Raw genomic sequence first — 17,226 nt, 5'->3', positions numbered from 1 at the left:
TTTCCTGTAATTCAATAGTTCATATTTACTCATAACTACATCTAAATTATAGAAGTTTGATTATTTTCACAAAAGGTATCAACAAAACAGTCAGTATTCACATTTTAATTATTAAATTATCGACGTTTTAGGGACTTTTATTTTTCTTTAGGTTTAAATAATTTCATGCATTATGGCTTTCAACAAAAAATATTGTTTGGTCATGTTTTTTTTATTACATTAGTAGTTATTATATCAGCAAATTCTAGTTAAAAGTTAAAAGCTCTGCGTCATTTTATCTGCATTTTTATTTAGTCTCAGTGGTTGGGAATCAGGTTATTAGAGTTTATGTTATTTAACATTACAGATTAGTTTTGCTCCATATTTTAAACTACACAAATGCAGGTGAACAGTTTTGAGGATGTGTCAGCTGCTGTCTGTCAGGTCTGTCAGGCCATCTGTCAACAACTCAAAACGTTTATCAGTGGGAACAAAAAAATCCAATAAATCATAACGTAAACAAATGGAGCCACGCGCTGACAGTGCTTTATTACACTTTGTGTTAATCCCGGGGGGGTCGGGATTATCCTGCAGTGTCATTTTTTTGTCTGTCTCTGGATGAGGGGCCATGTTGTTGTTCAGGCGAATAAAAGCGGAAATGTGGGAGTTAGTGGAAGAAGAAGCTGCAGGGTGAATGTCTCCACATCTCTGCGCATTTCAGCATCGAAGCAACATTTTAGAGGAAATCTAAAAAAAAATGTCCAAAATCAAACGGAGCTGATCCTGTGTTAGATTAAAATGGTGAAATGGAAACGAGCTGTTTTTGGTTTGTTTCGCATCCAGTGGCCCTCAGGCCCGAGGCCCTGCAGCCCAGCAGTGCCTGTTGGCTGCTGCGTGATTTATTTATTTTTTTAAGGTGTGAAAGCTGCTAAAAAAACAGCACAAATCATTAAAACTCCACAAAAAGCAGATGCAATTACAACCGATTCGTCGCAAATTGGTGCAAACCTTCAGAGCTGATCCAGGAGCGCTCAGCGGCTCCGTGGACGCGAGGAAGGTGTTCTGCCCTGGAAACCCTCTTTGAGTCCCGGACTTGATTTTAGAGCAACGTCCTGAAGAGAGAGTCGCAACGAGACGCTTAGACGTCGATGCTGCTGCTTTTTAGATGCTGCAAACAAATTAAATGAGCCTGTATTTTTTTTCCTTTCGAGCTTTTAAAAAGCATCATGGAGAGCTTAGAAACTCTCATTAAAAGATCAAAGTGAGTGAACTCTGAGTCCTCCAGCCACGCACTTCAAGGAGCCATTATGTCTTTGCTGGGTTCCTCCTTTGAGGATGTGAGGTGTCCTTGCCGTTTCCACTCAGCTGCGTGTCGCTGCGCTTTGTTTCAGCTCAGCAGACCTCTGCTGGTGTCCGAAAAACCCACATTATGACATAAATGCAGCGTTTAACAGCCTCGGTTTGCAGGTATTTGATTTGGAGTCCTGACACAGTTGGACTTGTATGAATGGATCCTGCGTGGCTTATAAACAGCTGGATGCGCCTCGTGTTCCATCAGCTGTTACCTGTGTTACAGCGTGATTGATGCGTCCTGAAATAATTTGATTGATTGTTGCCCATTAGCGGATTTAAAGTCAGTTATGTGTTTTTATTTTTTTTTTAATAATCTGTACATTAAGTCAGAATGACGCATTTATTTATCTGATATTTAAATGGACATAATCAAATAATTAGCGCTGATAATTGTTAATAGCAGATTAATCGTTTTCATTTTGCGCTTTCTTTGAACTTTTTTCTGTCGCATTTTTAATTTTAAATCTGCTAAAACTGCACAAATTTCCACATTTTTTTAACTTTCCTCCCGCTCAGACATTTAAATGTGGGCTCTTGTTTTTCGCCTTTTTGAAATCATCTGTCCCTGCAGCAGTGAAGCGGGTCGTCCAGCTCGTCTGATCCTGTCGGTGTGGAAATGGCGCAGAGCCTGCAGGAATGTGCGCGTTGTGCTGATATCTTACCTTTCCGATGGATGCAACGCTTCTGCGTACTTTAAAGCAAACTGCTAAAGTTTGGCGCGCTGCACACCTGCTGCAACGCTTTTTCCTGCCTCTTGAATGGGGGGGGGGGGGGGTCACGCAGAGGCTCACTAAAACACCGCCGGCTGAAAGTTGGCGGATTGATTTATTGAATGAATGAATGCTTGATGTCCTCATTCACACAAGTGACCTGGCCGATAACTGCTGAATGAATGCGCGGGAGGGGGCGAACACAGGCTTTATGTGTTCCTAAAAAAATGTATTGATCATAGTGTATTGATAGAGCTCAGCTCATAATGCTGCTCAGAGGTAAGATAATCCAATATAGTGTGAGGGGGAGGTAATTGACCCCATGCTGATAGAAGTGCTGGAAAAAGAAGGAAAAAAGCTAAAGCCGGGGATGGATGTCTTCATGAGTGGCAGCTGTGGGCTGATTTCAACAGAACAAGTTTAAATATGACAAATATAAACACCTCAGTATTTATATCATATTTATTTACTCTGTACACATGCGTGTGATGGTTACATCCCTCTAAAAATGTGAGAAAAGGTGGAAAGTGGCTGTTCCTGAGATGCCTCCAGCTGTTCTCCCACTGAACGCCAGAGGGCGTCGCCAACAATCTCTTCTCTGTTTTCCAAACTGGGCTACAGGTCATCGCCTTGATGCTTCACAAAGGACACCAGGGACAGCAGCAGCTCGGCCTGCGGACCAGAGGTGGACACTGAGACGTGAGTTCACTCTGTACAAGCATTTGGATATCTATTTTTTCTTTATTTCCTCCATTAAATAGACAATCTTGCAATAAGGAACATGCAATATAATTTATAGAGTTTCCAGCATTATTATCATTATTATTACAGTAATGTCCTCATCACCTTTACCTGAGCAGGTATTTTTTTTAAAGTAAAGCTGTCCTGGAGGTTCCAGCACGAGCTGGTGTGCGTCCCCCCCCCCCCCCGTGCGTCCAGTCTCGTGGTGTTTTCCTGCCGCTGCAGCGTCTTTTAAACACGTTGGTCACAATGAGCCTCTCGTGCAGCGTGACACGAGAAGCAGCTCTCAATCCCATTAGCAGCCCTGTAATTTCAGACAGACCTCAGTGCAACACTCCTCAGCACCTCCAAACGTCTTGATCACACCCTGACAAACTCACTCATCATGCCTGAATTGTAATAACTTAAAATAATATATCATCCATATATGATATATATACATATATAAAAAATGATGGTAATTTATTCACACTGGTTTTACTCTGCGCACTGATCAGCTGGTGAGCAGCAGAGATGTATAGCTGCTGTGTTCCTGCAGAATAAACACAGGCCTTAAAGGACCAGCCCGTTATCACCACCGATGTTCTTACTTTCCAGGCCGAGCGGCGGGCGGACGCACCGGGGCCGGACGCACCGGGCCCGCCGCTCGGCCTCCTCCGTGCCGGACACGGCGCGCTTATCACCGCTGATCGCCAGGTGCGTCAGCTGAAAGGGGACAGCAGCCTCTCCTGGAAACAATGCACAAAAGAGCAAAGAAGGCAGTGGATGCTCACCTGTCCCGTTCACTGCTGGCGGAAATATCATTTATCATCAAGATGGATTTTTTTTTTTCTTTAAATCTCGCTTCAGTAGTTTTTTTTTTTTTCTAAAGTCACAGAAGGATTATTTTTTTAGAGTGCCCGATATCAATACGCCCCAAAATTAAATTCTAGTGTCTTATTATTATTATTATTATTATTATTATTATTATTATTATTATTATTATTATTATATTGTTGCCTCAGTGTCCATCCAGGCTTGTGTAAAATATCACTTTTCTCTGGTCTTTGCCCCTGTGCGTGCGTGCGTGTGTGCATGCGTGCGTGCGTGCGTGTGCCTGTGTGTGTGTGTTGTTGTTGGACTGTGCGCACTGTACTCTGCTCCAATAGCATCCCAATGGCAGTGAATGGGGAATGAAAAAAGTGTAGCCATGCATGCAGGAGTGGGAGGATCCACTCGCTTCAATCTCGATCTCAGACTTTTGCAGCGACAGGGGCACAACCAACCAACCAACCGTCTCTGTTCCTTCCAAAGAGTTACTGCCGGGACATCTGCATACACACTCTCCTGTTTTTTTATGGGGATTTGTTGTCAACTTTGTCTTCTTTTTTTCATCCGTAACAACACTGTTATTCCGTGAAGAGATTCCCCGCGTCCCCCCGTCGGCTTGTGGACGAGAAGATAAAGCTTCCTCGGTCCTCTGCGCATAACAGGTGACTGTTCAGACAGTTTTACACCTTTATTGTTTGCTTTCTGTCCCTCCACGCTTCTCTGGCACGTCGGGGATCTGTGTAGCCGGCTTAGACTTCCTTTACCTTGTAGCTACTGCGAGCATCAGATTCGACTTTTTTTTGCATTTCTCCCACTTAAGCTCATTTTCCGTTTTTCCTCCTCCGAGCTGCAGTGCTGTGCCACACGGAACTCAAGCGGCTTCAACAGGTCTCAGCCTCGCCTTCGCTTCTGCCCCGCTGCAGCTTAGTGTGCCGCAGGATTTTCTTGTCCAGTCTGACCGTATTCTTATGGATATTGCAACAGGTCTGGTGTCACTGGAGCGCCTCTCCGCGGGAGAACAGCCCGAGACGTGCATCATGCTGGACGGCATAAAAATCGAAGATCATCCCCTGCGATCGGGACAGGCCACGCTCGGAGTCATGCTCGGTGAGTCTTCCTCCTTTACTGGACAGAAATATCAGCACATCACCGCTGAACTGCGGGTACAAGTCAAACACTGTTAGTCCGGTGTGGATGCCATTACTGTGCCCGCTGCTGGTTTGTGTCCTGGCACCTATACGACCGTGAAATCTGGTAAAAGTTCACATTTACGCGCGTAAAGGGCTAAAACAATAGAGGCGATAATTAAAAATGTAGTTTTATTCTCATGTAATTGTTAGATAAATGCATCCTGAGCGGTGCAGGCATCTAAAGGCCGGATGAGTGATGTAATCTGCAGGCCTTATTGGAGAGAAAATATCAAATCCATCCGTTCAAACTTGCTTTTTTTATTTGATGAAGTGCACACACCCTCATTGATTGAGTGCGGGCCTTTAACGCCTCACGGGTTTCAGCCCGGCGCCGCAGTGCTTCACTCAGGCCTTCTCTCTTTGGTGACGGGCCCCAACTCCTGTGCCGTTTTCCAGGGACTGACTGTCACCATCCGTCCGTGTGTGAAGGATGCCAGCGTCCCATCTCCGACCGCTTCCTGATGAGGGTCAACGACTCCTCATGGCACGAGGAGTGTTTGCAGTGCACCGTGTGTCAACAGCCTCTCACCACCAGCTGTTACTTCAGAGAAAGGAAACTTTACTGCAAACACGACTACCAACAGTAAGCGCAATTTCCCTGCTCTTCCTCTCCTCTTCTTCACTTTGCTTTGGTTGCAGTGATTTTTAAAAAATCAGGCTTTGGCTGGCCTGCAGGCCTCGTGTGTGTCACCCGCAGTGCAGAAATGTGGAGTGAAAAGTCAGCTGGTGGGAATCTTACTTGAATTTTAGATTTTTTTTAATTGATGTAAAAACTAAATAGCTGAAACAACATGGAGGTTTGGTATAAATTCACCTGCTGTCCTCGCTTCTTCGGCTGAACTTTAGCTCATTTATTTCCTGTAAAATTTAAAAAGCCAGTGACAGAGCGACAGGAGCAAGTGGAAATAAACGGGAGCTTTTTGTCTGTTAAAGAAAATGTAATAATGAGTCAGAGAAGTCGAAAAGTCAGTGCACACGCCGGCTGCAGGACGCGCGCATTAGCGCTCATACAGCCTGTCCTGGTTGGCTTTATTACTACAGTGGCCCACAGTATTCATGCCTCTGCGGGACCAGAGCATCCCACCCAGGCCCGGGACTATGCAGGCGGCTTTTTATTCCCTCTCATGTATTTCCTGCAGCATCATGTGTCTTCTCTCCATCACCATCAAGCGCTTCACGTTCACGCAAAATATAGAAACCGTGTTTTCAGAAGGTTTTGTTATGAACTCTGAGCCCGCAGCGCAGTTTGCATTTATTTTCCGATCAGGCCAAACTCATTCATTCTGAAACTCTGATGCCTCAATTCACCTTAAATATCACATTTCTATTTTTCTATATTATTATTTTTATTTGACCGGCCCAATTTGATCATGTTTTTATTATTATTACTATTATTTTATTATGGGCTGTTTTTATTCTATTTTATTTCATCCTTTTGTATTTTATTGGATATGATCCGTTTTAGCATTCGGCATTCAGCCATAAAACGATTTAATAAAAAAAACATCCGCGCTTTTTGCTCCATCTGACTTTTACTCACCTGCAAGCCAAACACACCAACGTGCGTTTAAATAATAATGGAGAATAATTACAAGTTCAGGCATTTGCGCACGCACACATACACAGACACACACACTCACAATTTTAAGGAAATTAATAATTTAGTGTTTGGTCGTAGCAGTGTAGTAATTGCGAGTTTCACAGTTTGATAACGTGAACAATTTCGGACTTATTCTGGTTCAAAGCGCTCGAGTGTGATTAAAGCAGCAACTGATGTGATTAAATTCAGATCGTTGATTTGATAATCAAATTCACAGCCACACAACAACAACAACAACAATAATAATAATTATAATAATGATAATAATGATAGTAATAAAATCGGCATTTTTAATATCACAACGACTAAACATAATAATTATATAAATTATGGATATGTGATTATAATGTAGAAATGGCTCCTTTGTGTTTTTATAGTAAATTACAAAAGTTTTACTTTCTAAATTAGGCCTGACAGGAAGTAGCATGGCAGCCATTAGCTGTGCAGTAAGATAAATGAGTGAATTGAATTAGTAAATTATCACATAAAAGCAGCAGAGATGGCAGATATATGGCAGATATATTGAGGCAGAGTAGCAGAAGCAACCACAATGCTGAGGGTTGCTGTTTGGCCTGCGAGGACCCCGGGGGGTGCCCTGTGTTTCTCATCGCATGAGCGCTTTTCATGCTTGTCACTAAATTTTCAGCTTTTTGTGGCCGGCCTTTTTAACAATTCTACTTCGATTACCGGGACATTATGGCTCTCTGCTAGATACCTCGCAAGCAACAAAGAGTTACATCTATTGCCATGCGTGCCATTCATCCAGCTTTGTGACAGGAGTGTAGTCGGCCGATAACAATGGAAAATTCATAGCAGTAACTATGGGATACCAGAGTCACGGCTCAGAGGTGGCTGGAGGCTGAGACGGTCCGGCGGAGAGAGGGATCTCTTTCTCATGCCTCCTCCAGCACCCTCCTCCTGCAGTTTTTTTTTTTAATGTGTTTGGTGTGTGTGAAGAGAAGAAGACGGAGATACAGATAAGATCTGTTTTGCTTCAGAATAATACTCATTCCCGGCCTTTTGTTTCTGCTTTTGAGGTGCCATGTTGGGGATATAACTGCCCGTCTTTTCTCTGCCACGTTGGGCTTGTGTGGCGAGTCCGATCACCTCAGCCAAACACAACAACCCGCTGGGCGACGTCCTGCTCTCACACACTGTTATTCATCACATCTTTTAATTCTTCACCCTCCCTCTCCTACCTTTTTTTTTTTTTTTTTTTTTACCCCCCAGGTTTAAAACTAGCTGGAGGGTCCTTCCATCACACAGACGCGGCTATCTCCTTTTTTTCTTGTTTATTCCATTTGCATTGATGGGATACTTAAAGATGTAATTGGCACCTTTTTGACTTTTATGACACCCATTTAAGATGCATTTGTCAGCCCACAAACTGCTTTGGGCTGCGAGGAGAGCTCCTAGCCTTACAGAGGTCTTCGTGCCTAATTACATTCCTACAGCAACTGATTCATGCCCCGTAATCAGCTCTCACTAGCTATAATAAATCAAGGAATTGGCAAGCAGTCTTTTTTGGCACCTTTGGAACAGGTTTAAGTGCAGACGAGGGAAAACAATTGTGTACTGTATTATTAAAACTCCCACCAACACTGTTCAACACATCTCGCTCCATACAGTGCAATTATATAGTAACAAGGTTGGATTTAATTAGCCTTTATTCCATATGTTGGCCTGTTTTTATGCCACGCGGCCGACCCCTGCTCATCGCCCCCGTCTTGATACGAAATAGCTGTTTTTGTGAATGAGGAATATTTTTGATGGCTTAAGATTTATGGTAAAAAAAAATAAATAAATCAAATGTGCATATGTCAGGCCTATTTTCCACAGGGGGAAATAGAATTAAATATATTATAGGAGAGGAGAAATATGGACATATAGCACTGCCTTTTGCAAAAATGTTTCAGAGCGAGTTTGATAAAATTGACAGAGCTGTCAGTTGGACGGGAGCCATAGCCGTAGAGGAGGGACAAGCTCGAACGAGACGGGCGGTATGTAAAAGGTAGAGTGGAATTACACCACCCCGGGAGAGTTTGTTGTGCCCTGGTGTTTGGAGGTCAATTATACATCATTAGAAAGAGGGAGATCTTTTCCCCGGGGAGACCTTTCCTCTAACCGAGCAGATGCTTTGAAGGGAGCCATGTAATAAGGCCTATCACTGACCGTAGTGTTGGACAACACCCCTGTAATGGACTGCCTTGTTAGAAACTGCCATGGGCTCCATCCACAAAACATAACATTAACTAACTATATTATACACCATGCTGCCTACTTTTGGATCCTGCTGATGCTTAAAAACATTGCATTCCGGAGTGGATTTTTTTTTCCATGCTCTATAAAGTTTTACTGTCTAGCAAAATGTTATTTTAGAGTGTTTCATGTGTAACTTCTCCAAATAAGTCAGCATGCAGATTTTTCCAATTTTTCTAATTCACGTGCTGTAAGCGAAATGAAATTTAGGTCACGGTAGTATGAGTAGTAGGAAAACACATCGGTGATGAAGCCATAAAAACAGAGCTCCCAGAACCTGTCTCACCTCCCATGCATGCTGGACGATCCCCCGGTGTGCTGAGAAGTGCTTTTCAGAACTGTTTGGAGTGCCCTCCTGTGAAATTGTTGTTTTTTAATTAGCTGTGCTTGGGACGCTGCAGCAGTGTGTGCCGGATAGATGCTGACGGCTGGGTTTCTGTGTTAGCTCACCGAGTGTGTGTTTTACTCACTCTAGGACACTCCCGCGTGGCCTGGCACTTTGTGAACACTCACATGCACACACACACACACACACACACACACACACACACACACACACACACACACAGAAGAAAAGAAAGAAAAAAAAAAGACTGGGATGTACTTTGTGTTGTCAACCCAGCTGGGTAGTTTTGCAGTTAATTAAAGAGTGTCCTCAGTCCTGCTTAAGTATTTCAGACGCAGCTCGAATCTGTGGCTGTTCGTTCCTTTTGTGCAAGACTTTCTAACTTTCAGCTGTACTTTCTTTTTTTTTTTAATTCTCCCTAAAAAGGATAAAAATGTGTCTTTAGCCACTGCTCTTGGGTAAATAAAAGAGGACCTCTGCAGAGAGACAAATCTAATGTTAGAAACACTAAGTCAGATAATATTGCTTCAGCTTGCTGGGATTTTTAGTGCTCGGCAAGGAGCTGGCTGAAGCTGGCCCCGTTCCTCTGTAAGGAAGTATTGGGTTTTATGTCAACATGGCTCGGCCTGTCCCTGCAGCATACTAGGATGCATCATCTGTCATCTCATGGTTTGCTAACACCCCCCCCCCCCCCCCCCCCCCCCCCCCCATATTCAGAACCATTAAAGGACCTGTTGGAGCGATATTTATTTGCATCATTAACTACATCTTGGATTCTGTTTTTTGTTCTTTCCGGTTCCCACAAATAGCTCTTTGAGCGATAAATATTTGATTTAAACGTATCGTTTTACATGAACTCTTATATGAATAGTGCTGTTATAAATGTTACACCAGCTACATCCATAAAATCTTCACAAGTCTGCTGTTTATATTCACCGAATGTGGGGTTTTTTGTGATGCGCTCAGTAAATCTTCAGTGCAAGTATCATTTTATGAAATCAGGTGATTTCACGAGGCGTTCCCACCTTGTGTTTTAGTAGAAATGAGTGGGTGCAGAGTGTGTGAGCACATGAACGTGAGTGTGTGTGTGTGTGTGTGTGTGTGCATGTAGCAGCAGTTGGAACACAAAGCACTTTGCAGGACGCTCTGGGAAGCCACAGAGGCTCAGCCACGGTAATGCCCATCACCACTTTAGAGGCCAGACTGGTGGCGAGGGATGTGGAAAGAGGTCTCTGTGGCTTTGTGTGGGGGAGCTGTAGTGCAGGGGAGGAGAAGGATCTGCAGAGGGATCTGCCTGGTGTGCTCACATTACACTGGATGATAGCAGAGGGGTGCAGAGGAACTCAAGCATGCAATTTGTTGGTAGCCACAATTTAACCTCATCTCCTAAAGCCGGCTGTTAGGCAGCCAGTGGGACATGTCAGTCAATCGGGAATGCTAATCAGTGACGGTGGAGAGAAAGCCCTCGGCTCGGCAACGTACTGATTTTCATTACTGGCTCCAAGTCCTCGGGCCTTCAGGTTTATTTTCACAGCATGACAACTCTTCATAACAAAAAGGAAGTCTACCACAAACCATTAAATGCAATTTACAAATTAGATTTTGGCTAAATCTGCGAAATACTGCAACAGGCTTCTTAAAAAGTAGCCGGCCGAGAAATACACACACTCAGCAAATGTTTTCTATTTCAATTTGCCAGATTACAAGAAATTACATAAATCAGAAAAATGCAACATTTTTAGCGTCTGGATTTTTGCTGCGCTGAAATTATTCATTTAAAATACAATTTACGGCGTGTCGGTGAAAGCTGCACGTTCCCAGTATTTTTAATTACGTTCCAGAGCCGTTCGCCTCGGTGCGCTTCTATAGATTGGAAATAGCTCACACTTGTTTCTCCAGGCAGCCTGGTCGAACGTGCATGAGAAATTGAGACATGGCCTCTGCTGCTGGCTCGCAGTATCGCTGCTGGCCCCAAATGTGTATATGTGATCCCACTCTGGAATGTTTTTCCAACACGTAGGCTTTTCACAGATACACTAGAGAGGACTGGCATCATAGTGGCAAGTGCTGCATTCAGACTGTTGTGTGCCCAAGGCTTACTCTCACACTCACGTCACACATTCGAGCTCTACATGGGAATGGGCAGAGCAGTGTGTTTGTCTACATACACCCCAGGTTTTTGAGAGGGTGTGGGCGCATGTGTGTGCGTGTGTGTGTGTGTGTACACTCGCTTCCTCTCTCTGCTCCTTTCTTTCTTTGTCTCTAATCTAAACTCCTTCCACTGCCTCACATTCACTCTGGATTTTAAAGATGCATTTCAGCGCCTCATCTCAGTTGCTTCATGTCTGATTTTGCCGTCTGAATTTCAACAGTCGATGTTTTTTTTTTTGCACAGATACGACAAAACGTATTTCTTTGTCTTTTTTTTTTTTTTTTACCCCTTTTAATCTTCATCAAATGAGATTAGCCCCCAAATACCGGTATTCCTGCCCAAAGTGACTGACAGAGATTTGCACTTTTATCATTAAGTGTGACACTAAGCTGGTCGGAGCTTTGTCTTGAATGGAGGGTCTGACGGAAACGGGGGCTCCTAATCCTTTTATTTGTGTCAGGCCCAGAAAGGGGGAAGAATGGGGCCGTGGTGGGATGGGGCTGCAGAATGCCACGGCCCTTAGTCCCCTCCAGACCCGGCCTCCACAGCCAAGTGAGCATGAGACTCATCTTATGTGGTCTATGCACTCGAGCGGACGCGTACACACTCATGCGCACACGGACGCACATTAGTGCATCTACAGTATGTTAAAATGTTTGCTGAAGCACGTGCACACAATCATGTACACATGCATGTGCTCGCCTGATTCTGCACCCGGCCACATGCGCCCACGGACACGCGTGTCGTTTTAGAGTGCGTACCTGTTCGCGGCAGAGCATGTGTCCGTCTGCGAGTGTGTGGATCGCGGTGGCAGGAGGAACAGTCTAGGATGAGATTAATAAAGTTTGCCGGTTCCCTGGTCGAGGTCCAACGGCAGGCTTTTGTCTGCGGCTCACATCGGGTTGTGGGGCTTCAGCTCCTTTTGTGTGTGCACCCTTGTGGTAATCCATCTCCAGCGGGAGTCCCCTGGGGCACTTTATTTACTCATTCAACTGTTTGGAAGTCTGTTAGACTGCAGATCAGATGCAGTGAAACCAATGTGATTACTTTAACCAGCACTTCCAGATTCCTGCCCAGCATCTCCTCTCACCGTGAGCTGGTGTGCTCTGCAGGTGGGAGGGACGGTCCACACCGGCTCATCCCTCACTGTCTGCCCCGCTCGCCAGCCTCCGCTCGGGGCCCGTCCAATATTCTCTGTTATGAAAATTCTGCTTTAGGTATTGAACCTCCTGTGCCCACACACTGTAGAGCTGACTTGATTCTTTTATTATCCTTGTGTATTTGACTTTGTTATTTTCTCTCTTGCATCTCAAAAATACAACTTCCAAAACCGGTGGCTGGCATTTGTCAGGCCTCTTTCTCAGTAGATCATAACTCAGCACCATAGCAAGTGTGGTGTCACAGTGTAAAAACTAACATCTATGTTTTATTGCAAACAATGAGATGGATTTGGTTATCCATCCATCAACATAAACCCAGAGCTATGTATTTGGGGCTAACCCCCGTGTTAAACCGTTGCAGGCTGTCAGGCTCTCTGAATTTACTCTCTGTCTCTTCCCCCTGGTGTGGCTGGGGAATATGGTTGAAATCAGCTGCCAGGACCGGCATCTACAGCGAGAGCTCCCTAAACTCGCTGTTTAGAACCAGCCGCTGATTGGTGATGGCTGTCTTGGCAAGAAAAATAACCCCCTATGAAAACAGTGCAGATTGGGTTTCTATGTGTCTGACTCACTCCCGTCCTCTCTGACCGGCCCCCCCACGGCAAACCAGCATGATTTGTGCATGAGGTCCCGTGACCCATGGAAGCTTCAAAAAGCAGCGAGGGGAAATATTTGGATGATCCTGATGGGGGAGTGGAGACGTGGGAGGGAGGCAGAGATGATGGGGGCTTGGTAGGAGCGGGGCTAAGCAGTGTAAGGCAATGCAGATGTGGAGACTCTGCAGTGCAGCCGCGATGACAGGGGGGAGTGTGTGGGGAAGGTGACTGCCCATCTCGGGCTCTTACTGAGCCCCCCACACCCCCCCACCACCACCACCACCAGCGTCCCTGAAGACGGCTGCAACACAGACGTCACGCTCTGCATAAAAAGGTGGCAAACAGTAGAAGAAACTGTGCACAGAGGGTTGGAAAGAGCTGCAATAGACGAGGCATTTTATCATCAGGTACCATGCCATGATACTGATCGTCTGTACCTCACCCCCCTGCTGTACGCCCCCGATCCCTTCTCCTCTCTCTTTACCTTTCCTCTGCTGGCTGGATATTAATATTTCCCAGAAAGCTGCCACAATACGTCTTCACGGGAAATTCCACGACTCCTGAACGCTGCAAAATGATCTGGTGTCTATGAGCGGGATGGATAAGGGGATAAAACATAAAGATTTTTCACTGTGTTTTTCGTGCATGTGTGATTTCGTAGTGCTCTCCTGATGGAGATTTCTATCCGCTTGCCTTGATAAGAAAAATGTGTTGCTGCAGGTGAAGGCTGAGTTGTTTGCTCGATTCATCTAAATTTTCTCCTCTAGCTGATAGCATTGTTTGATTCAACCTCATGGTCTCATCGCACATTATTTATGCACAGCGTCTGCCTCTGGGACCAGTTCAATGGAAACCCCACTGAACAGAAATAGCTGTAGTAGGCTGAGGCTTGCTGCAAACCCAAACTCAGCATTTAGAAAAGCAAAGCTGTGGTCTGAGGCTACCTCAATCATTCTTTGGCCTCTATGCTTGTCGCTGCCTCCTCCTGAGAGTGGGTGGGTTGACTGACCCCCAGGATGTCTGTCTGCCTTAACGCTGGCCCTGCAGGCCCAGCCTCACAGGGGAGCGCCAGCCCCAGGCCGGAGTTGTGCTCTGAAACCAGAGCTCCGGAGTTGTGTTGTGATCCCAGCTGGAGAGACAGCTCTGGCTCTGAGCGGAGCCCTCTCGCAGCGTGCGGCCGGGGTCACCGGTGGCCTCTCAGCCCTCATCACTCCAGTGTGCTCCCGCGCAGCACCGACGGGGTCTGCATTATTTATTAACCCGCAGTCTTCGGTTCTTCTAAGACTCCGTCTCGCAGCAAATATCGGAGAACTGAAGTTTTGATGAGGTCATGTTATCAATTACATCTGGCTTTGGAGGTTAAACTACACAAAATGCTGGTTCTGCCTAAGCAATTTTCTAGATGAATGTTTCACATGACTCGTGCTGTCAGTAATAGCGCTCTGTCAGTGCAAACACAATGAGGCCGTCATCTGTTATGTCTATGTTGGACAGTCTCTCTTTTACACTTTAATCTGTAAAGCAACCATAAAATCTGGTTTTAGGAAAAACGCCACTTTGAGTGTTTGTGGTGTGAACGTGTCTTCATGTCTGTGTTTTTGCAGTTTCCTAATACGCCGTGTTTATCTCACGGCGGCGTTTTGTGCATTCCTGTGTGAATGTGCTTACATTTGCGCAGCCGCGTGTGCGTGCAGCGTGCCCGCTTGCGTGCGTGCATGCGGCGGGTCTGTCGCCCGGCCAGGCGTTGGACATGCTGTTGGCATGCGACACAGTCTGTGGATTCTCCTCTTGGTCATGCTGCTGCTCTGGAGGCAGAAAGCGGTGCGTGCCACCCAAACCACCAGCCACCCCCCCTCCGTCATCAGCAGACCGGCCCTCTCCCTGCTCTCCTTGCTCTCCTTTTCCTGGGCCCCAGAGCCTGGGCTGTGGCCTGTGGATGAGTGCTACATCCTGGCTGTCAGCACAGGGGTTAGCTGGGGATTGGCCTGTGGTGGAAGTGCAGTATCAGGCCCTGTCTGTCAGCTCCTCGTTCCACTTCCTCCCGCCCCCCGGCGCAGGCTACAGTCAGTGGCACTAACATACGGCGAGCTGTGACTGACTCACATCTCTGGCTTGAAAATGAAAGGATCACCCTCAGAATAGGCATATTCATAGCCATGCCAATGAAAAGGGGCTGTTTAAAACCCTTAAGTGCTCGGGTGTTGTGTTTTTAAACAGACCGCGAAAGCTTTGACAGACGGTTTACTATTTCACCCAGTATTTCATTTCAGGTACTTTTAACTGTCACTTCCTGACTTCTGAGGAGCAACCACTCACCCACGGTGTGTATTTGCATACAGTTACAGCTCCCTTGCAACCCTTTTTTTTTGTAAAGACCCATTTCCATTTATTAGATTGCTTAATGTTTGCACAATGTCACTCAAGATATTTTATTTTCTTCTGGGTCATACGTTTTCTGCCAGGATTCTGATTTTGTGCATATACCTCCAGTCTGTGTGTGGATCACGTTATCTGACACACACACACAGGTACATACATGCTCACACACACATGGACACACATCTGTACTGCACATGCTTGCAGACAGGCCTACACATGTTGGAGGATTTGCGACTATAATCAGATTAATTGGTCCATCTCTCCTTGGAAACATCACATATACACATGAAGGCCTCTGGTAGCTTTCAGCTGGATGCTGCTTACACTAACCAGAGGCCAGGCAGCAGGCGAGAGGTCAGCGGGGTCACAGCACGCTCTCTGGCATCAGCATCTCTTTATGGCTTACACGCTCGAAAAATTATTACAGCCTTGTTCTGTCTGACAGAGGAGGAATTTCTATCTGCTCCTCCTGAGAGTCCCGGCTTATTTAAGCTGCACTTTTCTTTAGTTCAATTTGACACAGAGACACTTTTTTTACGTAACATAAACATGAAAGCCGGTGTTGCTTGGCAGAAGCCTCTGCCTCTTCAAAGAAAGTGGCAAAACACACTTGGCCTTTGCGATGAATATTATAAGTACATTAACCATAATCCTGACTAATATTCTCCAAGTTGCATGCAGGTCCGGTGCCTCAGTATGCTGCGTATGTTTTTCTTATTGCCCACAAGTATGTCTATGCGAGGGACTATCTACACACGCTGCCATTCATGATTTTATTATGCAGTAGGTTTTAGCCTCACCACAGCTTCTACATAGGAAGGAGTTAAGATGTCTGTCTTTCTTTCTCCTTTTCAGATTGTTTAATCTCCTGTTTGCGACATATTCTTCTGTTTGCACGTGTTTTAGTAATTATTATGTGTTGAGGACAACTGAAGAGTCTTCATTAGCGGCTGTAAACCTGCTTCGTCAGTGCTGCGCTTGTACCCAGGTGGTGATGCTGCAGCTGCAGGGGCTCATGGAAAGATTGTGCGGCTCAAGTAATTTGATAAAATAGAAATTACAATTGGTTGAAATATGTATATCCACATATTGATTCAGCTTTAGCACCACACTTTGCAGCTAGGAGTGCATGAAAACTAATAGCAGAGAAGTTGGAAGAGTTAGCTTAAAATAAAGGGATAAATGATTGAACATGCAAAGGGATAAATGGCCAAAATGGCGAAATAGCTACATGGAAAGAGATGCATGGCTGAAACAGTAATGGAAAACAGTTATATGGTTGGAATAGCTAAAAGTAATGGAGCTTCTAAGTGGCCATACACACTTAACCAAACCAGCGTAAACACTAACAGTTCAATTGTTTAAAAAAATATTCTGACATCCACCATTATCCACTTTCACATCATCAGTGGTTGAATAATATCCAGTTTAAAATGGATTCAAGCACATTTAGAGCCTGAAGTCAATGAAAGGCTACTGGAGTTCGTCTGTGTGAGTGCGTCCGACAGAAAAGGTTGTAAACCACCAGTTTAGGGGGTAGAAATGTGATATTTATGCACACACGCAAACTTCCTCCCAAAAATAGCGGCCGGAGAACCGTTGTATGACTCTTGTTTAGTGTTGTTTATTTTATCTGGAAGTAGCAGCGAGATGTGGTCGACCAAATCAGAATAATTCAGATGGTGTTCGGTAAGCTGCCGATCACAAGTGGACCAAATTCCTCGTGATTGTCCTTATTTTCTGTCCTGCTCTGCCTCATGCGGTAAAGGCGAGCTAAACAACCCGTATAGATGTATCTGGCAAATACTGTTTCTCTCAGCTCGGGCTTTCTCAAATATTCTGGTGCTAATAAGCCCTGACACACCCAAAACAACCACCCTCTCAAAGAGTACATCCAGTGTGGAGCGGCGGTTTGGTGTCCAGGGGAAGCCTGCGGTTCTGGAGCCAGAGA

General features: G+C 45.2%; 1 protein-coding gene across 1 annotated transcript in view; it reads left to right on the top strand.

Annotated features, from left to right (window-relative positions):
- Window positions 1-4,561: 4,561 nt before the first annotated feature.
- Window positions 4,562-17,226, top strand: part of lmx1bb (LIM homeobox transcription factor 1, beta b) — a 43,533-nt gene continuing 30,868 nt past the window's right edge. Inside the window, exons 1-2 of the mRNA XM_041937468.1 lie at window positions 4,562-4,700; window positions 5,180-5,366. Of these exons, the coding sequence (XP_041793402.1) occupies window positions 4,562-4,700; window positions 5,180-5,366 (326 nt within the window). The remainder of the gene's footprint in view (window positions 4,701-5,179; window positions 5,367-17,226) is intronic.

The sequence above is a fragment of the Chelmon rostratus genome, chromosome 5 (assembly GCF_017976325.1).
Source record: "Chelmon rostratus isolate fCheRos1 chromosome 5, fCheRos1.pri, whole genome shotgun sequence".
Taxonomy (NCBI): domain Eukaryota; kingdom Metazoa; phylum Chordata; class Actinopteri; order Chaetodontiformes; family Chaetodontidae; genus Chelmon; species Chelmon rostratus.
This window is presented reverse-complemented; position numbering and strand designations above follow the sequence as displayed.